The 26,118-nt window shown below is 48.4% G+C and overlaps 2 protein-coding genes across 9 annotated transcripts; both read left to right on the top strand.

Moving 5' to 3' along the window:
• The first annotated feature begins 315 nt into the window (after window positions 1–315).
• zgc:172136 (uncharacterized protein LOC566376 homolog) lies at window positions 316–13,013 on the top strand. Of its 3 annotated transcripts, none has more exons than XM_027016530.2 (14): window positions 316–604; window positions 3,204–3,451; window positions 3,649–3,739; window positions 5,058–5,137; window positions 5,519–5,595; window positions 6,724–6,919; window positions 7,627–7,782; window positions 8,553–8,618; window positions 9,066–9,134; window positions 9,453–9,627; window positions 9,939–10,232; window positions 10,861–10,992; window positions 11,287–11,357; window positions 11,989–13,013. In XM_027016530.2, exons 2-14 carry the CDS (start codon window positions 3,374–3,376, stop codon window positions 12,217–12,219), a joined length of 1,716 nt encoding a protein of 571 aa, XP_026872331.2. In that variant the 5' UTR covers window positions 316–604; window positions 3,204–3,373; the 3' UTR covers window positions 12,220–13,013. The 3 variants fall into 3 exon arrangements, with proteins under 3 accessions (XP_026872331.2, XP_026872332.2, XP_035385439.1); XM_027016531.2 differs by lacking the exon at window positions 316–604 and adding an exon at window positions 617–760; XM_035529546.1 differs by lacking the exon at window positions 316–604 and adding an exon at window positions 2,814–3,081.
• Window positions 13,014–13,216: 203 nt separating this feature from the next.
• Window positions 13,217–26,118, top strand: tarbp1 (TAR (HIV-1) RNA binding protein 1). 6 transcript variants are annotated; one of them, XM_035530259.1, is made up of 29 exons: window positions 13,217–14,239; window positions 14,343–14,440; window positions 14,598–14,667; window positions 15,014–15,162; window positions 15,683–15,735; window positions 15,923–16,020; window positions 16,219–16,354; window positions 16,735–16,831; window positions 17,061–17,150; window positions 17,263–17,395; window positions 17,769–18,008; window positions 18,149–18,246; window positions 18,359–18,517; window positions 18,711–18,934; window positions 19,037–19,271; window positions 19,555–19,743; window positions 19,826–20,019; window positions 20,189–20,260; window positions 20,370–20,490; window positions 20,687–20,797; window positions 20,892–21,044; window positions 21,153–21,239; window positions 21,675–21,895; window positions 22,017–22,098; window positions 22,195–22,366; window positions 22,476–22,655; window positions 23,450–23,574; window positions 23,963–24,099; window positions 25,644–26,118. In XM_035530259.1, the coding sequence occupies exons 1-29, from the start codon at window positions 13,300–13,302 to the stop codon at window positions 25,804–25,806; spliced, it is 4,827 nt and encodes a 1,608-aa protein (XP_035386152.1). In that variant the 5' UTR covers window positions 13,217–13,299; the 3' UTR covers window positions 25,807–26,118. The 6 variants fall into 6 exon arrangements, with proteins under 6 accessions (XP_035386152.1, XP_035386151.1, XP_035386150.1 ...); XM_035530258.1 differs by having other exon boundaries at window positions 15,011–15,162; XM_035530257.1 differs by having other exon boundaries at window positions 13,217–14,257.

The following is a 26,118-nucleotide window of genomic DNA, read 5'->3' as shown; positions in this document are numbered from 1 at the left end:
CCACTTACTAGACCGTAATCATTTGCTGACACAGTTCAGATGCTGGTATGAAAACTCCCCTACTGGTTGAAAAACAATTATGAGTCAGTCGGTTACACAAAGAGTTGAAACACAGAAGTTTGTAGGGAATGCCGTAACAAAATAAAAAAGAGAGAAAAAGATCCTTCACTTCGTGATAAAATCGTAGTAAGAAGAAATGAACTGTAATTTTTTTAGGACACCGGTGGGTGTGAGAATTCTACCTGTTGTCTCCCAGTTCAATCGCTGAACAGGATTTGTACATATTCATGACCAGGGGGAGGAACCTTTGATGTTGCTGGATTACACTAGCCGTTTATATAGTGTGGAGTATCGACGTCTTTCTTTTGACAGCTACGTGAGTTTATGAGACGATACGTGAACCTACATGATTTCCTGACTTTATCGTAATATAGAATACTGAATATCCATAAATGTAACGCCCCTTTATGTAGTTTATTTCGTACGGTCCAATGGGCCGTTTTCGGTGCGTTACACTTCGACTGCTGCGTTTCCCTCCTGTGCTTATATTAGAGCTACCTGCGGAATATACACATAATCAACTTTGCAGTATTTTCTTAATCCGGTGAGTGCAAATTCGTTTCCTGTAAGATAATTAATTAACACTGGCAAACTACGCGATGTCGTGAAGACGGAAAAGAACTCTGAAGTTGCACGCAAGCGTAAGGGGGTGTGCAGAAGGTGGCTGGTGCGCACGGTAACGTGTGGAAGTATGCGTGAAGTAAGTCAGTCCAGTGTGTGTAATGGTGTTCAGTAGACCAGCCGCAAACCCTCCAGCACCTCCAGAGTCACGACTAGCCTGTGCTTGTCCAGTGACCTTGTTCTGACTGGTGTTTCCAGACCGGTCAAACAGTCTGGTCTGTTTTGATGAGCTATCGCCTTTGCCTTGAATACATGTTTATCCGTCTGCTACGCACTTGGTGGCAGAGGAATTAACCTATTTTGCGTGTCGTTTCATAGAAATGTATATATTTTCTTTACCCACAACGCTTTTCTGATCATAAATACTTTTATTTTAATATGTAAAGCCTCCAGGTAAATTAGTTATTTGGAAAGCAGCTTTGTTTACATTTAATGTTACAATAGTCTGTGTTCACAACACAAACGAATACATTTTCTTTACAAAATTTTCAGACATTCGGGGCATTATTTTGTTATCTCGAGGTTTTTCCTTGAAATAGGTTAATTCCTCAGTACCATGCATGTTTTTTTTTCATCCACAGTAACAGGATATTCAGAGTAAGACAGGTGGCATATTTCTATCTGCAGTCCCTGGGCAGGTAAAACATATGACTAATACTAAAAATGTAGTAAATACGATATAACTTACAAAGACGATACAATAAATACAATCGCTCATAATGTGAGCGATAGGATTAGGTTAAGGCACAGAACAGATCAGTCCTCGTGTACCGTGAGGCACCTACTTACACTACACGATTCTGACCCTCTTGCATGCTGAAATATTTCAAATGTTTTTTGAAGGCAGTGGATATAAGCATCGATAGAACTGACATTGTTAACAGTGTGGATGTACAGGTCCTTTGTTTCTTCAAGGTTTGCTCTCTTAGCTCTCTTTCAAGAATAGTTAACTGCAGAAACTCTAGCAGAAATTAGATGAGTATGGGAAAAAAACACATTTTGCCTCATTCTCAGACGCATTATTAATTTGGAATTGAAGGAGAAACATCTCTTCCACGAAAAGCCGCGTAAAACACATCCCTACTTCACAGTATTCAAGATCCAGTATTGTCCTGCCAACTTAGTTGCTTGGAATTTGTCTTAGTGAGCTCGGTGTGGAGAAGCTTCGACAGGACACAGTAGACCGTTTACATGGACTACACACTAATACATGATGATCAAGGACAATAAACTGGACTATATACAATAAAAAATCCTAAACTGTGCTTGGTGAAGAGACATCTGATCCCATGGCCTTCATCTTTTCCAAGTTCCATCTTCTGAAATCCCTTCTGAGTGGCAAGATGTCTGAGGTTACACGGTGGGTTATTTGCCTACACTTATTATTAGACTGTTCAGTGAGTGATTTAGTTCATGTTTTGGATTGGAAAATTGGACTGAACCATTTTTGACTAATCTTTTAACAAAGACTACTTAAAGAAGTAAACATTTTAGCTTCTGTGTTTACTTTCAAGAAATTAGCATGGGTGTACAAAGCTTTGCAGTGTCAGTAGGACGGAAAATAGACACAGATGCCTTCCAGGAAGAGAAATCAAAGAAGAAGAATTAGAAGAAGAAGAAGAAAAAAAAGAAGAATCAATTTGTGACACTGTAGTTTGTTCCAAAAACGGTCACGCTAATGGTCTAACGACACAAAACTGCTTTTCAGTAGACCATATGGTGAATTGTCACAGCACAAGGCAAGTCTCAGTGGAGATCAGACAGGCAAGCTGCTTTCCTTAATATGGCTAATTGATTAAACTGAGAGACGTCTCCATCAATCACGCTGGCCCTGTACCGGTCCGTGCTTTGCCCCTACCGTGGAGACTCAGGCTCTCAGGTACTCCTCCTTTCATATCTCTGTGTCTTTGGACTGCTTCTGCTGAAGAGAGATGTGTGGAGCAGGCCTCCGGGTTTCCCCCCACACCCCCCCAACTGTGCTGTGCGAGGGTTGTTCTGCATTGTGTTAGGGGCCTGGCTGATTGCAGGGTATCTGCAAGGAATCTGCAGGGTGTCTGCAGTCACCAATGAAAGGCAACCTCTTCCACCACAGTCCTGTCTTTCCTTCTTCGGAAGAACCAAATAACTTGCATTATTTTTTTTCCCTGAATATTTGGAATAGGGCTGTGAATCGACAGTCAGGATGAGCAAAGCATCGAATAATGTGAGGAAAGTCCTCCTTGTGTTTTTCTTAGATGGGCTTATCTGATCTGGCTGACACTCTTGCCTGTGTTGGTGAAACAGAGCAGGTCGGCGCCACAGACGGTCCTCAGACGTTCAGGCCTTTGGCGTAACGTGCTCAGGTCCATCTCAAAACCGACGTGACCATCCCTTTGGTTCGTGCTTGAACCAAACGTGCCGGTTTGTCCCACGAGCGAGGCGCACGAGGCCTCATGCACTCCTGATGTGTTTTAAGGACGTCCTGGTTCCAGTGATTTTTGTTTTTGTTTGTTTTCTTCTTTTGGGTGTCGTTGCATGTGAAGGAAATGAAGCGGACCGGTGGACAGAACGGCTTCAAGAGGAACCGAGCGTGAAGACAGGACGGGCGTGGTTTGCGTGTGCACGTGCGTGTGAGGCCGAGGTCATGCTTGTGAGACAGTGTGAGAGGAAAAACTGAATGAGTGAATAAGTGAATGAGTGAGTGAGTGATATCATGTCTGTCTCGGCCAAACACGAAAGGACAGTGTGCGTCTTCCTCCCCACCAAAGAGACACTGGACATCACTGTAGGGGTGAGCATTCACTGTCTTCTTGTCCTTAAAACATGTCCCAATTTAATTCACTCTGGCTGTGATCTAGATTCCCCTTTAGGCTAAGATTCTTATTCGCATAGTGAGGCGCTGATTGCAGTTTAAATGGTGGAGCGCTGTTTTGTTTTTTTCTTGCCAAAAATAAAACACCAACTTCCTGTTACCTCTGTTGTCTCCAGCTGAAGGCCACAGGACAAGAGGTGCTGAAGTGTGTGTCAGTGCTTCTCGGTGTAAAAGAACTCCACTTCTTTGGCCTGACAATGGTCAAGGGTAAGGTGCCATCCGAGCCGGATTCTGTCTGCGAGTTTTCCAGACATGGATTAATGAAGATACTTTGAATGCTATTTTTGCTAACAAAGACTTTATAGAAGCAAGTTAGCATTATGCAAATGAGAAAAGGTCTGCTTCAATCATAGTAAGAAGTATTAGCATTGTTTATCTTAAACCTAAAGCTTAACTAAACTAAAATTCTTGAACTAAAATATGTGGGATTCGCAATAGCTGCTTTATTAAATGGCTCCAACTCTGCATAAATTTGTCTAATATATAAATATATATCATACTAATTTTTGGTATGTTACACTGCCTCTCAGACATATATTCACATATGCATATGCTCTCAATCTTACGCTTAGTAGCCAAAATCTGGGATTAGCAAAATACGTTCAAGGGGGTAGAACTTTTGTTTCCAGGAAGGTTTGAATGGAAGGGTTAATCTTCGAAGTTGTAGGCTCTGTTGTTCCATTTGACTTTTGTAATACTGGTTGACTGTAAATCTATTGCTTCTGCCCCCTGAACACAATGTCAGATCATCTCCGTCTCTCTCTATCACTCTCTGGCTTTCTCTCACACACACACACACACACACACACACACACACACTATACCTCCCCTTTCTATCTCATCCTCCCCATTTCACCTATTTTTGGGTTTGTTTTCTTACTACCCCCCCCCCCCCCACACACACACACACATTCCACCTTTCTCCTCCTTTAAATACATTCATCCTGTGTTGCTCACCTGTTGCACAAGACCTCTTTTGTTTTTGCGGAGCGGGGGTCCGGTGACCAGCAAGGTCGGAATTCCAGCTATATTGGCTTCATTAACTCCGGCATGCGTGTGGGCATTCCACAACAAAGAAACAGGAAGGCTGGCAGCCAGACAGAGTGAGGGAGTGCGAGTGGGGTGTCCGTACGGGTAGAAAGACAAGAGATGAGCTTTTAGAGGGGTCACAGCCTTCTATTGATTGCTGACCTGTGAGAGAATGGGAGAGAGTTTTGGTGGGGGGTGGTTGTAGTAGGTAGAGAATGAATGATGAAGATGTCAGGGAGCGAGAGGAGTGAATCTGGCGCCTAACGACTTAAACCCGAAGACAGAGTGATGGCCCAGTATTGACGAAGTGAGGACTTGCACGTGCGCTCGTGCGCACGCGGCCTGGCGCCTCTTCCCCGTTGCCGTCACGGCTCTAATTGAGGCCTTTGTCGATCAGATTTCACGCTTGACTTAACCCCGCCTTTGTCTGCTGTGTGAAAAGTATTTGTTTCGTTTCCTGTCACCCCCCCCCCCGCCCCCGCTCGGCACCGCTCAGACAACGAGCACATGTTTCTGGACCTGGACGAGAAACTGGCCAAGTACTTCCCCAAGGAATGGAAGCGGGATTCAGAAAAGGTGTGTGCAGTGTCCAGAGCATCTAAGCATCTTTTACATAACATATGTATCATATATCACGGTTGGCTCTAGTCGTGTTGCATCCATAATGGGTTTAGTTCCAGATTCTACGTGTGCTTTGGATTTAAACTCGGATATAACAAAAAGGAAGATACTGCCGCTAATTACATGCTGTAAAAAATCCAATCTGGCTGTGACTTCTGAAACTTTCAGTTACTCTAGTCACCAGGTAATCCTATTACTCACTGGAGTGCCAGTCAATAGGGCAGTTACACTATATGAACAAAATAATAACTGGTTGACCAGTGACCTATGAGAGTGAGCGCATAATCAGGGGGCTGCCATGGTAACCTAGATCCCCCTGTTATGGCTCAACTGCAGGGGTCCCGGAAGAGGTGGCTACCCCCGCTTCTTTGTCTCAAAGTGCAGTACTACGTGGAGAATGGAAGGCTGATCCGGTGAGTTTGCTTCAGATTCCAAACCTGCAAATAAAAAGTCTGCAAGATGTTAATGGTCGCGACATTATGAATTTTTTTTTTTTTTTTGGGCATGTCTGTCACGTCACCATTTGAGAGCACACCTTTCGGCACAATTGTTTTCATGACACAGGTTTTTCCTGGGAAAGCAACATTTCATCCAACTTAAAGCCAAATGTCTGTGGCTGGCTTCTCAGCTGTGCCCTGGGTTTGAACCGTTGTTATACTATGTAAAAGATACAGTCTATATAAATGTTTTATTTGAATCATAAGACACACCCATACCCACACACCCACACGCTTGAGCTTTCTTCTACGGGTAACGTCAGAAATCCACTCTTCGAAAATGAAAGTGATGCTGTTTGCCATATCACAACTTAAAAATATCTAAATATATATATGCCTTACTGGTGGTTGGAAAACATATGAAGACATTGACAGCATTTCCTAGCTAGGAGGACAGCAATTACTCGTCAGAGTATTTATCATTTACTGGAAACCATGAACTTACTGTCCCAGGAGTCTCCTTTGTCAGCGGGTCACGCTCTAATCCCATCTAATTAAACCGTAGTCGTGCAGATTATGCTGCAGCATGGCTACCAACCCTGCAGCAAAGCCACGGTAAGGGATTAAGCTCGAACAGGTTATACACCAGGTGACGGGAATTAAAACGAAAGCGACGGCACGGCAGCGATCCGATTACGCACGGCGGACTTTGTGATCCTGAATGAGCAAAAACACTAGTGCACCCAAGTGACTGTCTTCAAAGTGATCCAGTCCAAAGCTGTTGAATATATATTACATTGCGCCTATTTTTGGAAGGCAGCAGAATGCATGCCCTGCCTGAGAGGATCCCTGTCCAATAATCCAACATTAAGACAGAACATGACTTTCAAGTTGCCTAAGCCTTTTCTCTAGAATAAATTGCGTTTATCTACTAGAAAGCTATTAAAGAACTAATCTTAAAGTGTCAGTTGATAAGGATCAGTACATGCAATACAAATACTTGTGAACATGGAAGGACGCAGCATGTTTGTATCCTTTACATGTGCTGCTGGGATCTGGGAGAGTTTTGGGCTCTCTTTCTCTCTCTCCTCGTCTCCACCATAGTGAGCAGAAGGTAAGGAGGCTCTACTACGCTGACCTGAGAGAGCGAGTGCTGAGATCGGAGTGCAGGCAGCAGGAGGTGGTCTACTTCCAGCTCGCAGGCTACGCCCTCCAGGCCGACCGGGGAGACCACACTCCGGAAGCCCTCGGACCTCGAGGTGCCTCTTACTTCCAACCCAAGGACTACTTTCCTCCCTGGGTAAGTCCTCCTTCCCAGGGTGCTGTCCCATGTCATTATGATAAGAGACATTAGTATTCTAAACTGTTATAAGTGAGACATAAAGGGGCTCACATTAAACTCCACTGTATGTCTGGACATTGATGGTTTTCCTGATGGAATAGTTATTAAACATTTTTGCATTTATTAAAAGTGTATGTAAACTTCAGCCAGTGAGAACGCCTCTTCCCCTTTAAATGTTGACAGTTGCCGTGACAATTGTTGATCCAGTAGGTTTAGGTATTTGAATGTTGCCACAGGCATGTCACAGGAGAGAAGCCCCGTCTGTATGCATCTGGTTGCTTAAAATAACAATTTCACACTATGAATACAGATCCCAGACCTGTGGTGATGGGTTTTTTTGTCTGAAACACCTGACCACCACAACCCCTGGGGTAACACTGCCAAAAACAAACAAATTACAGTGATGGAGTAATAAAGTATACTTCATTGCTTCATAGCACCTATTGAAATATAAATTTATAAGACACCCAATTAAAGAAAAAATATCATAGAACGAACACTGCGTTTTGGTTTTCACCAGACTTTGTTAGTTCATAAGGGGTTTGTGGGCTTCAAATTTGCACGTTTTCACTTTTCTTCATTTTAATCGCATACGAATCACGCGCTCGTGCTGACCGCGGACCGTCTGCCTGTCCTCGTCCTGCGGGCTGGCATGGTGGGGACAGATCGTGGCCAAGCGTGGCGTGGAGTACCTGCTGCGTCACGCTCCCGAGGTCCACAGGGAGCTGTGGGGGCTGACCTCGCGGGACGCCACCCTCCTCTTCATCAGGGATGCCTGCTGCCTGGAAGATGTGCCCCTCACGCTCTACAGACTCCAGAAGGTCAGGGGTCACGGCGGGGAGGCGAAAGCATGCTGAACTGGGGAATGTGATAGGCAGGCCGCTGAGAGCATTTTCATCAAAGCCCAGGGGTCAGAGAGGTCAGAGGGTCATAAGCAGTTTATAGGTTCTTGACCTGTTTCTGGTATGTAAAGATTACTATTTCAAGTATGTAAAGAATCAGGTATGTACCTGAAGCTAGTAATTACATTTTAGGTCTATATCTACCAACCCACACATACACTCACAAATGCATAAATGGTTTATACCCACAGCTGCATATTAATACATACTTAATTTAGATGTATTCGGAGAACTGCATCTATAGTACCTTATTTGATTGGCTCATGCACCATATGGCCTATGTGTGTTTGAAATCTGTGTCCGAGCAGTGCTTAAGGTGATTAGGTTCACTTGTGGCGGTCACACTCAACACATCGATACGTTATTGTCAGCAAGTGGAGTAGGTTTGCTCGTCCAGCAAGGCCTCCAGAGAAACGCTACGGGCAACCGTTAGTGTTTCTGCAGAAAACCAGAGGCAGTAATCGAAAGAGTGAGGTACTGGAGTGCACTAGATTAACAAGGTCATTTATAGGAAGCGTATATTTATTCAGTGTGGGACTGTAAGCACATGATGTACTTAACTCCCCCATCTATGTTGGAGTGCAAATCTGAGTAATGCTGTTCCTTTTGCTCCAAAGGCCTGCTGTAATCGAGTGGCATTCCCTAATTCTCTTGTATCTTAAACATTCCTCATTTTGTTATTAATGCAGAACAAGAGAGATGAGAGTGGTTCAGTCCTCCTGGGACTCACCCTTCGAGGAATGCACATTTATCAGGTGTGTGTGTGTGTGTGTGTGTGTGTGTGTATCATCCCATGAGTCAGAGCAGGGCTGCATTTCTTTTTCTCACCATGTGTCAGAGCTCATCAGGGTAATACATTTCCCAACAGACCACTTCGGAATGCACAAATTGAACAGGCTTAGACCAGGATTTGGGATACATTCCTTTCCTCTGATCCAACTGAACTCTGACAAAAGAGCCTGGATCTGGATTACACTGAGAGCCCTGTGTGTAACCACTTCACCAGCCCAGTGCACTCTGGGATACGTTCACCACCCCAAAAACCAGAAAGCATGTCCTATTTGTTTTACCAGTCTGACAGAGTTTGGAAAAGGGGGCGAAACACCGACACATTGTTGTGAACTTGTGAATTCTCTCAAATATTTTTTTTTTTGTGCATAGGGGCTGCTGAAAACTGACCCTCTCCGTGTTTGATCACTTAGGAGATGAACAACGTGCGAGAGTTGGTTTACGACTTCCCCTGGTCTAACGTGGGACGACTCACCTTTCTGGTACTTTTACATTTCTTCTCTCGGCTCTTTCAACAGGCTCCGTCTTCATGACGATGGCCTTGCCATGTGATCGTCTCGTGTGTCAGTCAGGCGATCGCGGCTGTCGCTTGTCGTCCAAGGCTGCTTTGACATGTCACTCATGCTCATAATTAGACAAAAGTAAATGTAGACAGTAGCTAGAGGACAACCTTTGACACGTTAGCTGTCGCGTAGCCGTATCGTTTGCCCCAATCCGTAGCGAAGCTAGCACGAAAGAGAAAGGGTTGGGTGTCTTAGGTTCTTCGGTGGTTTCATTTCGTTTGGGTTGCTCGGTCCCAGGGCAAGAGGTTCGAGATCCAGCCCGACGGCCTGCCCTCGGCCAGGAAGCTGGTGTACCACACAGGCACGGCCTTCCGCTCACGCCACCTCCTCCTCCACTTGAGCGGAAGCCACCGCCTTCACCTCAGCCTGCAGCCTGCCCTCAGATACCTGCGTCAGCTCGAGGAGGCCGAAGGTGAGGCCACACTTTCAGGGCTACTCCGCTTTGGGTGCCGAGTCCCGTGAAAGGACGGTGGGTCAGTTTGACCGACGAAACCCCAACACGGGTAATAAAAAGTGAAGGGTGATTACCATCAGTAAGGATAAAGCTATTTACGGCGCTAACCGCTGCACACGAAGCGACGTTTGCGGTTTCGGTCAACACAGGATGCGCGTTGCTCTAAAATGAACGACCTCGCCCAACGTCTCCCAACAGCTTCGCGTCCATTTCCATTTTCGCGACGGCATAGCTCCGAACGACTAGGGCTCTCCCTCGCTCCTTTCCAGAGAAGAAGAGGTACCGCGAGTCCTACATCAGCGACGACGCGGAGCCGGAGACGCCGCGCTGCGACGACGGCGGCGGCCTGCGCCTTTCCGGCCACTCCACCTGTAGCTCCGGCATCGAGGCCGACGGCCAGCGGGGCGGCATCGCCGCGGAGATGACCCCCGGGGGAGAAGCCTTGGCCTTGAGGCGGGCCGAGAAGTCGTCCGGCTCGACCGCCAGCCGCGGTTCCTCCCACACGTCCGGCGTCGACACGGGCAGCAAGGCCCACAACGAGGAAGATGAGTGGGCGAAGGAAGGTGAGCTCCAGTGTCCAACGTGTCCTTGCTCGGTTATGATGCCCCGTGTATCTTTTATTTAATCCATGACCAGCCACTGAATTTGTATTTATTTCTGAAAATCACAGTTTCTGCTTTAATAGTATAAACTGTCACCGATGGCAATAAACCATCTTGTACATATTACGTATACTATGTACATATACGTTATCAGGATTTTTTTTTTTTTTTTTTTTTACATATTTCCTGTAGGTCGAAGAGATGAATGTTGCTTTTAGTAGTGCTTCTTACTTAAGCCTTTCTTGCAGTTGTAAATTATTGCAATTCTGTTTAAACGACAAATAATTAATTAAGAATAGTTTAGACATAACCTTCACTAATGCGATAGCAGCAGTTATCCCTGCTATTGGCACACCTCTGCAGTGTTTACTGGGCTATTAGTCATCTGTTAGTAAGATGCTTAATATTAGTGTGGTTAATAATTATTAAGTTGAGAGTTATCATGCAAAGTGGTAATGTTAACACTTGAGCACAACTTTCTAAACTATCCATGAAGAGTGCCAGTTCATGAGAGAGCCCAAAAGCACATTAAACAGTTATTACCATAAATAATAGTTGTCCTACGTATGACTTTGCTTTAATATCCTAGAAGTGCCGGAGCACATTAACGAACCCGGAGAAGTTTCTGTGGATGATCCTGAGGAAATGCTGCAATTGGCTGAGCTCCTAGAGGGTGTGTCTGTGGACAGCCCCTCCCTCAACTCAGATGTGAGCTCAACAGGTAAGAAGACCTGGGTGCTTTTCAGCTAGTGGTCTTCATTGTAAAGTGTAGTAATGGTTGTGGATTACGTATAAGAAAGGTGCACTCTACCACCTTGTGGTAAGGTCATATCATTACAGGTTGACTTCGCACCAAGAACATGCTCTATTCTTCATGACATGAAATCAAAGGTTCAATTAATTTGATAAAAATAAACACTTGTACACAGAATGACCCAGAAATATATAAATATAAGTATCCTCCTGTATTGTTACATGTACAGGCCTCATTGGAATATATTGTGTTGCCTTGCAGCCAAACATGTCAACCTCGGTCAGGTGACTGATGGTCGGGTCAAAACCAGGGACTGGGACCCCGTAGAGCAGGTCAGACTCCAGCACATCCTACTCTGCTGGAGTCCAGCACATCTGCTGGACCACCCTTTGATGCCACATCTTTTTGTCTCCAAAATATTTTCATATTTGTTTTCATATATATCAATAAGTAAGAATAAGTTTGGCTGACACACACACACACACACACACACACACACACACACACACACACAATGTGGATTCAGAATGTATTCAGACACAGACAGCTGTACTTGATGCACACTTTATTGTGTTGTGCATTGGATTGTAACCGTCTGCAGTTTACAGACAATCACAATCCAATCTGATGGAGTTTAGAGTATGCCATGATGGAGAGAAACTGCATAGGTTTCCAGGTGTGCGGCGCTTGTAGAGACGTATCCAAGACTTGCAGCTCTAATTGCTGCCAGAGGGGATCCTACAAACTATGGAATAAATGATCTCCTTTTGTGAATAAGAGATTTCAGTTTTTGATTTTTAATTAATATTCAAAACTCAAAACCAGTTTTCAAAACATAATGAATTCAAAGTAAAATCCACAGCTTATTAAAGTAAATGGGTCTGAATACTTTGATAGCACTGCTGTGTGTGAGCGCGTGCGTGCGTGTAAATCTCCCTTCCCTAACATGCCTCATCTTTGTAGGTTCTGAAATGGAGGTCCCATGGTTTGACCGAGGGGCACGACCTGAGTTTGGACGGCATGCACCATGCGGGTCCTGCTCGTATGCTGAGCACGTCTGGGGTCCTGCATGCCCCGGGCTGTACTGAGGCGGTCTCTGACCCAGCGAAGCCCTCCTTTTACGGGCGACGCTCCTCGAACTGCCTGGCCCTGGACCTGCTGGGGGAAGAACAGCTTCTGGAGCTCCTACTGTGATAACCGACCAAACCGCCGTCACCTCGGCGCGCACGGCCGCCGTCTTCAACGTGGAGGCAAGGCGGGATTTGGGGGAGGGGCCGAGCTGTCAACACATCTGCGGAGACGCCCTGTCTTTGGCACATCGGCACTCGGGCGTACCTTATAGAGGCAACAGCTGCTGGAATTCTTCGAAATGTTCTTTCTGAACTGGCTGCTCTTTCAGTTTGCCTTGGGCAGAAACTGAATTTCACGGCAGTTTGTTTTATGTTCGGTCAGACAGCTGGGAGCTGTAGAAAGCGCCCCATTGAGTTCAGCTGGGTTGTCTGTTTCCAGCCAGTGCATGATATACCATGGAATCCAAGCATGACTGAAAATGGGAAATGTTTCATACAGGACCTTTGCTGACAGCCTAATTTGACCTTAGTTGACACATATACAGGATCTTTTTGAAGAACCACTGCATTTCTGTTTTTTAATGTGAATGTAGGTTACATTTTCACATATACAAGCTGTAATGTTTTATGTTTGTTTTTGTTTCTACGGCATGCTTCATGTTTTATTTTTTAAGTCATAATCTGTGAATCTGTATAAAAATTAGTTGAATGAAATGTGAATACGGACCCAGCGGGCTGGTCGTTTCACTGTACACACTTCTCTGAATTAGTTTTTTCAGCTCAGGGTTGGGTGGGGCGGTTTAGAGAAGCCCACGCAGGCACGCGCAAAAGACGCCTTTACACGAGCTGGAAATCGAATCCGGTGAGGCTGCATTGGCTCATTGAAAGGAAAGACATCGTGCATTATAAAAAGCGAGAATAAAAGCATTTAGTCTAACGTACTTTGTGATCGTCATTTATTATTATTATTATTATTTTATTATTTTTTTTATTATTATTAATTTTTTTTTACAGTCGCGTTATTTGCCCAAGTATTACAACAATCTCGGGGGTTTATTAGGCTTTGTGACGTCACCGCCTCTCGCGCCCATGCGCGAGTTATCCACGTGGTGTGTCCGGATGTCAGCTGCCGGTGAGCGGAGGAGCAGCGTGAATGGCTAACTGTGCTAATTGACTCTTGCAGAAGTTCAGCAACGACTCGACCATGACTTCGCTTTTGTTAAGCGTTTTGCTGTCGCAATGCCGTGACATCGAAAACGTCTTAGACGCGCTGTGTTGGCCTGGTTCCTCGTGGCCCGAGATAGAAAAGGTTGAATCCCTTTCCACATTGATCGGGGAGCTTGTTAAAAAATCTGACTCCAACGTCGAGGATTTTAAAGACTCGGAGACAAAGGAACGTTTCCTTTGCAAAGTGCAGTCTGTTCTCTGGGGTCAGTGCGTGCCCCTTTTAAAAATGATCTCCAACGCGAAGGGAGACGACGCGCAAAACGGCAAGAACGAGCAGATGCTCAGCGCCGCGTGCGGACTTCTCGGAGCGTGCCTGAGCGCGAGCCAAACGGACCCGCTGGAGAAAATGGCGAGCCTAGTTTTGCCCGCGTTAACCGGCTCAGGTAGCCGCGACCGAAGTACCGACACGGACCAGCTCGATATCGATACTGCCACTGAAGTCGTGGTTGTCCTGCTCTCGGCTCCTGCGCGAAACGCAGCCCTCACCGTAAAGGCGCTGTGTTGCACGCTCGCAAGCGTCAAGGAGCTCTCGGACGCTCGGGTCTCGAAAATAATCGTGCGTGTCTGGTTTGCGTGTCTTAAATCGTCCACCGAGGAGACACGCGGGGACGTTCTCCGTCGCGCATGGGAAGATCTACTGAGCTGGCACGATCGCGACTGTACAGAGGCGGTGACGGCACGCGTGTTGCTGTGCCTGACCGCGATCTCGGACTTCCTCTTCCCTCCAGATCAGCAACGTTTAAGAGATCATCATCAAATACTGCCCGACCCACGAACATCTCAGCCTTTCTTTAGAGTCGTCCAGGCCGGATTGACGCACCGAGACAGCGTGGCACGCAAACGGGCTCTCTACCTGTTGAAAAAATGCGTCTCGTTGTCAGAATCGGTGAATACAAGCGTTTGTATGTGTCAGCCAGGTACATCAGAGGTTTTCTGTACGTTCAGTCGAGTTGTTTTTCTGCTCTAAAAGCTTGTTTTTATATTCCATGTGAACTGGAAACATACCTTGATTCCCTGCAGATGATGTTTTGTTCAGATGGACACCAGACCAAAGGCTAGTGTTCCAAGAGTTTTGGGGGAATTATGCTCTGGTATTGGAGACTCTTGAAGAAAACCAGGTATACCATAGAAAACACTCAGTTTTGTTGAAATTCGTGATTTTATTCCTTTTTTTGTGTGTGTGTGTGACTCCTCTTTTATGCACGACTGTGACTGCCTTGGTCGTGTTCGCCTCTAGTAGAATAATGTGTGATCTCGAATCATTTCAACTACCAGCTCCACGTGGTCCGGCCCGTGCTCCGCCGGCTTGACGCCCTCACCGAGGCCGCAGCAACTGATGGTGAAGGTGCGTGGCGTTCCCCTCGATCAGTCGAAAGATTTGGGGAGTTCAAATTCCAGTTCTGCCATGCTGCCACTGTTGGGCACTTGAGCAAGGGACTTAACCCTCTCAGCTCCAGGGGCTCCGTACAATGGCTGACCCTGCGCTCTGACCCTGTGTTCTGACCCCAGCTCACAAAGAAGTTGGCATATGCCAAATGAAACGTGTAATTGTACGCATGTGTATATGTATATATGACCAAATAAAGACATTCCATCTGGCCTAGATCTTTAATCTTCTGCACTTTAAGTCAACCTGTCCAGCCCTTCCATTTTACATCACTAACGCCTGTGCCTCTCTCGCTGTCCAGCAGGGGGCGCGCTGGTCCATTCGTCCTGGTTGCTGTGTGTCTATCAGCGCATGTTCCACAGTGAGAATAAAGCGGTGATGAAAGACGGGGTGAACCACCTGCTGGGGCTGCGGCTCCTTCGGTGTCCCGCCTTTGCCTTGTCCGTATCCAAGGTGACCGTACTGCGCTGTTGATGACTTTCCAAAGTGGGCGTGGTCAAATGTACTGCCGTCACACACATGGTTTTGGAGTAGGTGCAAATGCTTGGAGCATTCCCGTGGAACACCAGGGCCTTCAGTTAGTCTGTTGTGTGTATATGGGTATTGCGTATGCATTTATGTTTGTACAGTTTCATTACATGAAATTAATATAATCACGTACCTTAATATTGCCCAGCTTGAGCTGTGCTGTTTTAAATAACTCATTTAAAATCATAATATATTCCCTTAGAGGGCTCACATACAAATATCCCACGATTACGGCAAGAAGATTCAATTATCAATACATGGTGTTTGCAGAGGCTTGAAATGTACAGTATTGGCTATAAATAATGGTTCATGTTCCTGAACCAGTTGCCCTTTATTAACACGCTTCTTGCACTCGGTGCCTTGACTGAATCAACAAATTTGATTGTGAGACGTCTATAGTGTGGCTTGCAATCCTGTACTGACGTTTATGTGCTTTGGCTGTCAGTTTGTTGTAGGTCCCTTCATGGATGTTCTTGCGGAGATCTCGCTGTATCACAGGTGTGTCTACTGTTTATGATGTCAAAACTGACTGGCTTTTGCTAGGCCCTATAATGCATTTAATCATTATTAAACCACTAAGGAAACGGTCACTTTAGGCGAATGTGAGGCGTGAAAAATAAATGTGCCTCCCTCTTTAAATGGTGCTGTGATCTCAGTTCCAGAATGACCTCTGGTGTCTGCACAGGTCACCAGGGCAAGCCATTGGGGACTGTCCAGAGCTGGGCCTGAAACTGCAGAACTTCATGGTGACCTTCTTCAGCAGTTTGCCCAAGGAGAACCAAGGTACGGCCGGCCATGCCTCGCTGCAGCCTAGTTTCCCAGTGGCCCACTTTAGGGGGGTCTGTGACTGCAACCCTGATATCCCCTAATTTATGTTGTGGGGTTCTCCAGTAAACGGAGGTCAGAAAGTGTCGAGGTGCAGGTTGATGGTCTTCCCCGACTCAGGGAGGCGTCGGTGGGCGTCCGGCGTTCTCATTTCAGGGTCCGTCTTGCTGCAGCTCCTAAGGCGCCTGGCCTCTCCGCACTGGTGTGCCGTTCCCCTGTTCTTCCTATCCCGGGCCCTGTCCCACCTGTCCCCCCGTCCGCTTCTCAACGCAGACGGCCTGCACGTGCTGAGGTATCTTTACATCCGTGGTTCGCCTGCTGCTTTTGTTCCGAAGGAACATCCATGCCCGACGGGGACAGTCTGAGAGTTATGTGAAATTGTGACTCCGTTAGGTACGTGATGGCCCTTAAGGTTAAATAACATCACACCAAAAACATCCCAGGTACCAGACTCAAAGACCAGCTGTCCATACACAGGCATTCAGTTGCCATGTTACCTCAACCGTTGCGACAGACTTGCCGTTGGCTATCGAGTTAAAAACTTTTATCTGCTCTCAGCGGCCTGATTGCTGTGGCATTATCCACTAAGTGACATCAGTGCACACAGCCGTGGAGAGTCGTGTTGCATTGGGTTATGTAATGGCCGTGGCTTCTGCATTTGTTTGACTTTAGAGAGGTTCTGAGATGCACCATAATCACACACCAGGTGCTGCTGAGAGGAGCTACCCAGTGCTTTCTGCTCCACACTGCCATCTGCTTGACTGATGTGGTATGACCGCTTATTTTAAACCCGCTTTATACGAATTCATCCTATTAAATAAGTCAATGCGTTAATGAAGCCTGTGCTAAAACATGGCCCAGTTTAATTGTGCAATTGCAGTACAGTTGATTTTCTTTGCATTGTAAGCCTATGCAAGACTTAATCAATATTATTAATCTTTTAATACTTAATCGATATCACTGCTCTCTGAATGTAGCTGCATGTTTATTGTTCGCAGTCAGAGGTGTCTCTGGAGGAAGTCTTCGCTTTTCTGGCACACTTCCGAGCCGATGAGTCCCTTCGTCGAGACACGACACTTTGGAGCGAGGTAACGGAAGGAGATAATGCTTAAAGGGGGCGGGGCTGCGCAAAATGGTCCACATGGCCCACGTAGCTTAGCGCTTAGCATGACCCATGTCATGCCTGTGACCTTCTTCCAGCTCCGTGATTGGTTACATGCTAACGAGGCCCGGTTTCGGCCAATTGGGGTTTGTGCTGGCACCACGCCCCAGAGGGTCTCCGTGTACAGCTCGGAGTGTTTGAGGGCCTTCCTCACGGTACCAGCAAGCTCAGGTGAGACCTGGGGACAGCAGTACTTGGGTTCACGCTTATGTTCTGTATACCTAATTAAGTCTTATTTTGAGGATCAGTATACATTCAGCTTATGACCATTGTACTAATCACCTTAAAATATGTCATACAATGTTATTATACCTAATGTTATAATGTACTATTATGATGATTATAAAAAATACTGTTACTGATGGATTGAAGTAATAAATTGCTCCCATTTTTTCTACAAAATAAGGAATGACAATCTTACTTTAAGAGATCAGTTACTGTTACGTACGATTTAAGCGTCCTTTTACATAAACTACGTTGTATATATTTATATAAATATATATTTATAATATCACATTTCTGAAACGCAGCTTGTCGCCCCCAGCAGATGAGGCGGAGGTCATCCCGCCGGCGGGCGAGGCCGAGGTGGCAGCCTGCGCCCTGCTCCTCTCGGCCGACGCGGACGGCGACGGCCTGGAACAGCTGCTGCGCCCCCTGCTGGACGTCCTGCGCCGGCTCGCCACCAGCGCCTACCTGCCGCCGCGCAAGGCCGACAGGAGCCTGCAGGTGGCGCTGCGGCTCCTGCAGCTGCTGGGGCCGAGCGCCGAGAGGCGCGGGGAGAGCGGTGCGTGCGCCGGCTCCCAGGGGCTGGACGAACGGAGGTCGGGTTTTTTTTGGAGGGGAGTTTTATTCAGATTTTTTGTTTATTTATTTTTTATTTTCTGTTCCTTTGGGTTTTTTTTTTTTTTTTTTTGTGGTTTCTAGAAGACAAGGTAGCTGTTGCCGTGAGAAGACTGCTGTTGAGCGTGGTGGAGCCAGTACAAGAGTTCATACTAAGAAGACTGAATGGGGATCTTAAGGAGGTGGGCACTGTGTGTATACACACACACACACACACACACACACACACACACACACACATAAAAGCAGCCACACAGGTGTGTGTTTGAACTGTGATCGTTTTCTCTTTTGTAGCTGCGCGATTTGGACAGGGCTGCCCTGTACCACTCTGTCTTAGGGGAGCTGGTGAAGACCTACTGCAGTCTTCCGGGTTACCTGTCAAACCTGCAGAACAACTATGTGTCCAGACTCACCGGGAACTGCCTGAGGATTCTGAATGCACCTTCCGAGCAGGTAGCAACGTTCACCTGTCTTCTGCAGTGGACGGTTTTGACTTTTGAGCCGAGCATTGTGGGATTCCCCAACAAGTTTACGTGACTGCCTGCTTCCGGATGTTGCCAGCGTCATGTTCACTGATGTGATTCGGATGTCGTGTGTTCACGTGTGCGCGTGTGCGTGCGTGACCTTATGCACTTTTGTTTTCCAGAATTCATCCTTTGCAGGGCAGGTGCAGAAGGCTGTCGCCATGACGACGTTGGCCCTGCTGTGCGAACTGGGCGAGCAAAGTTTGTTTGAGCCACAGTCCGAGGCCACGAGGTCCCTCTGTTCGCTCTGGACCTACTTCCACTCGTCTCCTTCCTCCTCATCCTCACCCCCGTGCCTTACGCAGACCTTACAGAAGCCTTCATCATCCACAATCTCGGCAGTCGGGTTCGTTCGGCTAAGGGTCCGGTGTTGTGCGTTATCAGCTCTGCCCCGCCCCCGGGTGTTTTAGTTAGCAGCTCCCTGACCTTTTTGCGGTTGCCTCCACAGCGGTCCAGATGACAGCCCCCTGTTGCTTAGGGACTGGGGCAGGTTGGCGGCCCGCTTCGTCCGGGACCAGTGGGTGTGCCTGAGCTTCCTCCACAGGTGCGGCATGGTGCCCGTGGAGAGGGCCGGACCACTCTGGAATGTCGCCTCCCTCGCTGCAGCCACTGATGCCCTGACCCTGTTGCCGGGCTGCCTGGCGCTGCCCGCGCTGGACTTCATACGGGTGGTTTTGCCGCAGGTCAGGACCGCGGGGCGGAGTGGGCACCTTGGGTCGCTTGGCCTTCTACCCACTTTCTGTAGGGGTCGAGGGGCAGATTAATAACCCACAATGTGAATGTGTTTGGTAGTATGTGGGATGGGTTTCTTTTTCTTTCTCTCTCTCTCTAGCATTTTCCCGCTTGAAGAATTTCCTGAGAATTTCATAGCTTTGTGGGTTCGTGCTGACTTCCACGATGGCAGTCCTTTACTAGCTTTCATTTTTTTAAAAACTCTTTTCATTGTTTTTCGGGCTCGGCCACTAGGTGGTGCCACACGAGGAGGCCCTGTGCGCGGAGGCGGTGGCCGCTTCCTGGCGGCTGGTGCAGGCGTCGAGCACCAACTCGCACGACTTCTGGCCGGCGCTGCGGGCCTTTGTGTGCCTGACATTCCAGCGTCCCATCCTGGAACTGACGGAGGCCCAGAGCCCCGAGCTGGTGCCCCGCGTACGGCAGGTGAGCCAAGCAGGCGGTGGGCGCGGCGGGCGCGGGCGCTTCCGCCAGGCGCGGCCCTGAGGCGGCTCTCTCCTCTCCGCAGGTCACGGGCGAGCTGCTGCAGATGGCACAACTGAAGTCAGGCGTGCTGAACGAGCTGATCCGGCACTGCGGCCACACCTGGCTGCCCTCGGGACCGGACCCCCTTGCCGACCCCGCTCTCGGGGGCGCCCTCAACCACCTGGACTTGCTGACGGAGGCGTGCGTCTACGGGCCGGTCTTCCGGAGAGATCAACGGTAACGGCCTTCGGGCTCGGGCTCAGAGCCGGCCGTGGGTAACTCGGTCGTTGAGCTCGCCCGACTTAAAGGCTCTTTCGGCGTTTGTGTTGATGAAGGACTCTGGGGCTTCCAGCCGTCCGCTGTGCCGGACGGCGTTGGGCTAATCGACAGGATCTTCTCCTCGTAGAACCGTGCGGGAGGTTCAGACGTACGTGGAGCAGCTCGGGGAGGAGTGCGCAGCCAACGCGGTGATCGGCAGGTCAGAGGTCGTTACCCGTGCCCCGTGGGCGCCCGAACCTGCTTTGCTTTTCCGATCGGTGGGGGTGGTCCCACCCATGTTGACGTGTGTGCCCGCCTCTCGCCTGCAGCGCTACCAGAGACGACCAGTACCCGCGCCTGTGCGCGCTGGCCCTGCTGTGCAGACTGGACGTGAGCGACACCCTGCAGCACAGCCTGATGGAGCAGCTGGCAGAGCGGCTGCTGGGCAAGGTGGCGGGTGGGGGTGTGGGTGGGGGTGTGGGTGGGGTAGGGCTAGGCAAAATGAAGACATGTGCATGTGTGATGGGTATGTTTTGATTTAGATACTCAATGCATGATCTCAAATGTATTCTCTCTCTCTCTCTCTCTCTCTCTCTCGCTCTCTCTCTCTTTCTCTCTGCTGTACTTTTTAATCGCGCTTGGTCAGGACGAGGAGATTTCAAAGTCAAAAGTGCGCTACTATAGCAACTCCATACAGCACAGAGTAAAGAACCGCGTGTGGCAGACACTGCTGGTACTGCTGCCCAAACTGAGGCTGGTGAGCGCGCACACCACACACACACACACACACACACACACACACACACACACACCACACTGTGAATGTTCTTCCTCGCTGTCCTTAATGCCAGGGCTTCGTGGCGGGCCGCGTGCTTCCAGCCACACTCCAGGCGGCCTCCCACGCCAACCAAGCCTCTGTAAAGTACCTGATCGAGTGGACCCTCATACTCATCCTCCATCTCTGGCCCACTCTCATCCACCGCCTCTGGGACGGCTTCAGCGCGGTGAGTGGCCCCCCCCCCTCCAAACCCCCTCCGCCTCCCCCTCGGCGCCGGGAAGGGAACGAGACGCACGGAGACCAAACCTCTCTCGCCTGTCCACCCCCCCCGCAGGACCGGGAGAAGACTAAGACGAGCGTCTGCACGCTCCTGTCCGTGATGGTGCACCTGGGCGTCCTCCTCCCCCGGCTGGAGAATAAGGTAGGATCCTTCTTGACGCTAATCTGGGAGAGGCCGGTTTGATGAAGGAACTGCCACTGATGCCGGTCCACATCAGGAATCTTCGTCCGTGAGGTGCACCGAATGTGGTTTTTTTTGTTTGTTTGTTTTTTTGTTTGTTTGTTTGTTTTTTGGAGTTGTAAATGTCCTTGGGATTACCGAATCAGGAGACAGAGTTTACAGTATGGCACTATGAGCCGCTGGCCTCCTGCACGTGAAGGGTCTTATGAACCGAGGCCTTTTTGGGAAGAGAAGGCTGCGTAACTACCAACGGTCGTTCGGTTCTCGTGTTACTCGATTACTGACAACGGTGCGCAAGAGCGGCTGTTGCGGGACTGAGCGGAGGTGGGAGTCCCTGAAAAACGGCTGCATCCATGTGTCTCTCTCTCTCTCTCTCTCTCTCTCTCCACCCTGCAGGTGGAGCAGTGGCAGAAGGCGGTGGAGGTGGTCTTTCTGCGGTGTTTCAGCCATATCTTCAGCGTGCGCCTCTACGCTCTCCTGGCACTGAAGCGCCTCTGGGCCCTGGAGGCCCAGCAGGCCGCAGCTCATGACGAGGCCACCCTGGGGGCCTCCCTGGGTGGGCTCGCCACGGCTGTGCGGGCCTGCCTGCACCAGGCAGAGGTCATGCAGAGCACGGGGTGAGTATTTCGGACCACACCTGCTGCGAAAATGGAGCCGTTATATTAAGGTTCACAGAAGTTCTTGTTAACATGTGCTGTGTGTGTGTGTGCGTCCATCCACTGACTATTGACCCTTCAGCAACGCTATGAAGAACTGGTCCAGAATTCAAGAGCACTTTTTCTTCAGTGCCTTTCATCCCCTTAATGATTACAGTGTAGAGGTGAGGCCCACACACACACACACACACACACGCGTGCACCTCTGAGCAGACTGGCTGACCCAAAATCTTGGGATTGAATCCCACCCCCTTCTCCAGACGATATTCCACACGTTCCCTCGTCTGTCGGCGGTGGCGGATGACGAGTGGGTTCCCGCGTGGAAGTTCGAGAAGCTGGTAGACTTTCGCAGCGATTCCTCCCTCCCTCTGCACAACGCGGGCAGGTTACTGAGCGAACTGCAGCCCGGAGACTGGGTCCAGCAGGACCAAGGTAGCACCACCAGGGGGCGGCAGAGAGCCCTGCCAAGGAATAACACGAATTGCTTTGGCATGGCATCATGGGGTTTTGTGCGTGTATTCTGCATATGTGCGCACTGTAGGCGAGTTGGACCAGGAAGAACGCTGGGCAGACGTGCAGAAGAAGATCGCCCCCTGGAGGCTGAGCGTGCAGGAACAGGAGCCGGAGCTCGTGGCCCAGCAGAGAGCGGCGCGTCTGGGCAAGCTCACCGGCGCCCTCCTGGTGGTCGCCTCGCTTATCGACAAGCCCACGAACTTGGGAGGTATCGGCCGTCCCTTCTTGCGCGCACATGTACGGCCACGTGCGCGCACGCAAAGGCACAAACTCCTGTTCCCCGTTGAGGCGCTTTAGGAGGAGCGCAAGTTCTCGTCGTCGGAACACTGCGTTGACGCTCGCGCTTAGGTGCAAGCCCACTTTTGCCATCGCGGTTAAGAAAACGTGGCGCGCCGTTGCTAAGCTTGGTTGCTATGCTCTCCCAAACATGACAACATGGCAAATGCAGAGACGCAAACCCTTATCTAAATGTCTGGTTCAGTTGGCACGGAGACCGTGAGGGCCACAGGCCCCGCCCCCATGTTTTGTTTTGTTTTGCCACCCCAAGTTCCCTTCCTTGTATTTGTGCATAGAGTTCATTTTCATGTTTTCAGCTAACGGAAAACCATTCTGTGAATAAATATTGACTGTTAATGATAAGGTAGATTCAGGGGAGCGTATTGTCCTTGCACATTGTCAGAGCTTTTTATAGACACTGATTCTACAGACGCTGGACTCGGCGACCGTTGGCCATTATTTACCCAGGGGCAGGCCTACCTGTGTGCGCGTGCATTATCTCAGGAGTGCGGCCAATCAGATGCGAATATTCGCTTGATGAATTTGAGAGGCGCTCCGTTCAGGGTCACTGACATTCTGCAGTTTCCCCAGGGATACAGCCATGCATCCATCCATACATCCATGAATGACAAGCAAGTGAAGCATATTGGCATACATCATGCATATAGGTTTTCTCTATCTTGTTTTGTGAACATGTGAAATCAGTGATGTGTGTGTGTGTCACAGGTCTCTGTAGGACGTGTGAGATCTTTGGAGCCAGTGCTTTGGTGCTGGACAGCCTGCGTCACATCAGTGACAAACAGTTCCAAGCCCTGAGTGTGTCCTCTGAGCTATGGCTGCCTCTGCTGGAGGTAGGGGTGTGTGGGTGGGTGGGTGTGTGGGTGCAGGTGTTTTTGACAGCTTTGTGCTCTCGATCCATCATCCTGAAGCTCCGTTCTGCTCTACAGACTGCCGTTTGTCCAGTTCAAACCTGAAATTTTATTTGTCTTAATACTAGTTGTAATGCATTTCATAAAAGATCATTTAACTCTCTCAAAGCACACCTACTACTCCCAGGGTCGGCTTTGAGACTAAAGCTAGTTTTCACAGTCCGAATGGGAGGCTAACTTGCCCAAAACCAAAACCCCCTTATTGCCCGTAAATATTCCGAGCTTCCGCTCTCCCTACTCTGTCGAAGGTGACCGTCTCCGCGCTTATACAGCGTTGCTTAGTGTACGGGGGGGTCTCTGCCCATTTCAGGTGAAGCCCATGGAGCTGGTAGATTTCCTGCAGTTGAAGAAGAAGGATGGGTACTGCATAGTCGGAGTGGAGCAGACAGCCAACAGCGAGAGTCTCCAAGACTACAGGTTCCCAGAGAGGACCCTCCTGTTGTTGGGGTAAGGGCACTAACACATTCTCCAGCAAGTCACCATCTGAGCAAAGTGTTTGCGACAAGTTGGTGATCTTGTTTTTAAGGCTGCGTAATAATTGTTTAGAGAGCGAGTGATGTGAAGGTAGGTAGACACACACACACACACACACACAGAGAGAGCTTGGGGCTTTGTGGCAGGCTTGTGTGCGTCTCTGCGGGAGCTGACAGGGCTGTTGAATGTTTGCAGGCTAATTGACATTGCTCTCCCTGGGTGATGTCTTCACCTCTGCACGCTGCCAGAGATGGTGCAGGCCTGTCCCAGCATGCTCACGTCCTCCTCAGCAAAACCATGACACACACACACACACACGCACCCACCCACCCACCCCACCATTATACTTTACGACCTTTCCTGTTGGGGGAAAAAAAGGGCCTGTGGCATTTTTCTTGGTTCCTTGTGATCCCATAAACGAGACCACATCTGGTGCAAAGCGGTGGTGATGCAACACTTCTATGTGAAGAACTGCAAGACTCGCACAACCCTTACTAGAGCTTTACAGAAAATGAACAGAAGAAATGCAATAGGAGGTAAAGATACCATAATAAATGCCTTATGTTCACCTAGTGTGTGATGTTTGCCAACCTGAGTACATATTTTACAGAAATATGTTTCATTTAACCATTTAGAGGGTCCTTAGGAGCTTAGATTGCAGTCAGCCCAGCCAGGTCAGCATAGAACCAGGTCAACCCCAACACGAGCTTTAATTTCTGATGTGAAAATCCACAACCACTACCTTCAGAGTCTCATTGCCATAGGGCTAATATACATATATAAATCAGCCCTAGGGCCATGAAACTGTGAAGGTCGCCATGGTGGATTTTCACATCAGAAATTGGATCCGTTTCATCTTCGTGTTAAAATGGACTTAACTGGATATCGGAACTGACTCTTGGTTGCTTTGTTTCTAAAAGCAATTTTGGTGTCTTACTCTGTTCATGAAAGTCTGTGGGAGAGTTTTTTGTGTTGAATCTTATTTTAGAATCACTTATTTCAGAGAAAAACCCAGTTTTAAAATGCTGACTGTTTCTTTTAAATGTCAACTAATACGTTAATACTACATTCTTTGTCCTCAAGGGTATCTGGTTCTCTGATCATTTAGGACCATGGATGATATCATTTGACACTTAATCTCTAATCTGGTGTTTTATGGTGCACTATTCTGACTGTGTGTGTTCGCTCATTGCTGTGTTTATTTTTGATGCATAATTTGCTGCAGTGGGAAAAAGACATCTGTAGATTTTAGCTCAGCATCAGTCCAAAACAATGTTTTATTACGGCTTGTTATCTACTTAATTTAACAGCTGTGCTGTTCATTATTATCTTAAAACCGGCTTGGCTTTCCTGAACCGTTTGCAGCTGTAGACGTTTAATGAATGTTAACCCCAGCTTGCCTGGGCCTGCAACCTTTTTTGTGTGTGCATCGCATTCACTTTGGCTTCCCTTTTGAATGCATTGACTTAATCTAGGTCGACGAGCCCATTTAAACCCCCCCCAATCCATTCCAACAGGAACGAGCGAGAAGGTATCCCGGCCCGCCTGCTGCAGCTGCTGGACGCGTGCGTGGAAATCCCGCAGCGGGGAGTCACGCGCTCGCTCAACGTGCACGTGAGCGCCGCCTTGCTGGTGTGGGAGTACACCAAGCAACACGCGCCTTCTGGCCGCGGCGCCTGACTGTGTTTGGGCTTTCAGACGTGAGCGGTGCCAGCACCGAATGTGGAACTAATGCAGCAGGCATGCTCTAGCGAGAGACTGGGTGCATTCTGTACCGTCTTAAACTGTTTCTGCTAAAACTGTTAACTTTCTCCTCCAAAATGGCTTTGCGCAGAGACTATCTGCCATCCCCCGTAAAATTCGCATGAAGTGAAACTTATAAACTATAATATACAAAATGACGTTTTTCCTTTACAATTTGGAGGTCAAGACTGAAGTGAACTGTTATTTTATCAGGCTTATTGTGACAAATAAACTTTTATATAACTATTG

This window comes from Electrophorus electricus, chromosome 9 (assembly GCF_013358815.1).
Source record: "Electrophorus electricus isolate fEleEle1 chromosome 9, fEleEle1.pri, whole genome shotgun sequence".
Classification (NCBI taxonomy): Eukaryota; Metazoa; Chordata; class Actinopteri; order Gymnotiformes; family Gymnotidae; genus Electrophorus; species Electrophorus electricus.
The sequence above is the reverse complement of the archived record's forward strand: the minus strand, read 5'-3'. Positions and strand labels throughout refer to the sequence as shown.

Coding starts and splice junctions, on each gene's coding strand:
- tarbp1 (XM_035530255.1), top strand. CDS start 13,300: ATGACTTCGCTTTTGTTAAGCGTTTTGCTGTCGCAATGCCGTGACATC. Junction 14,258..14,342: donor AGGTACATCAGAGGTTTTCT/GTACGTTCAGTC, acceptor GATTCCCTGCAG/ATGATGTTTTGTTCAGATGG. Junction 16,832..17,060: donor CCATCTGCTTGACTGATGTG/GTATGACCGCTT, acceptor TATTGTTCGCAG/TCAGAGGTGTCTCTGGAGGA.
- zgc:172136 (XM_027016530.2), top strand. CDS start 3,374: ATGTCTGTCTCGGCCAAACACGAAAGGACAGTGTGCGTCTTCCTCCCC. Junction 3,740..5,057: donor TGGCCTGACAATGGTCAAGG/GTAAGGTGCCAT, acceptor GGCACCGCTCAG/ACAACGAGCACATGTTTCTG. Junction 5,596..6,723: donor GAGAATGGAAGGCTGATCCG/GTGAGTTTGCTT, acceptor TCTCCACCATAG/TGAGCAGAAGGTAAGGAGGC.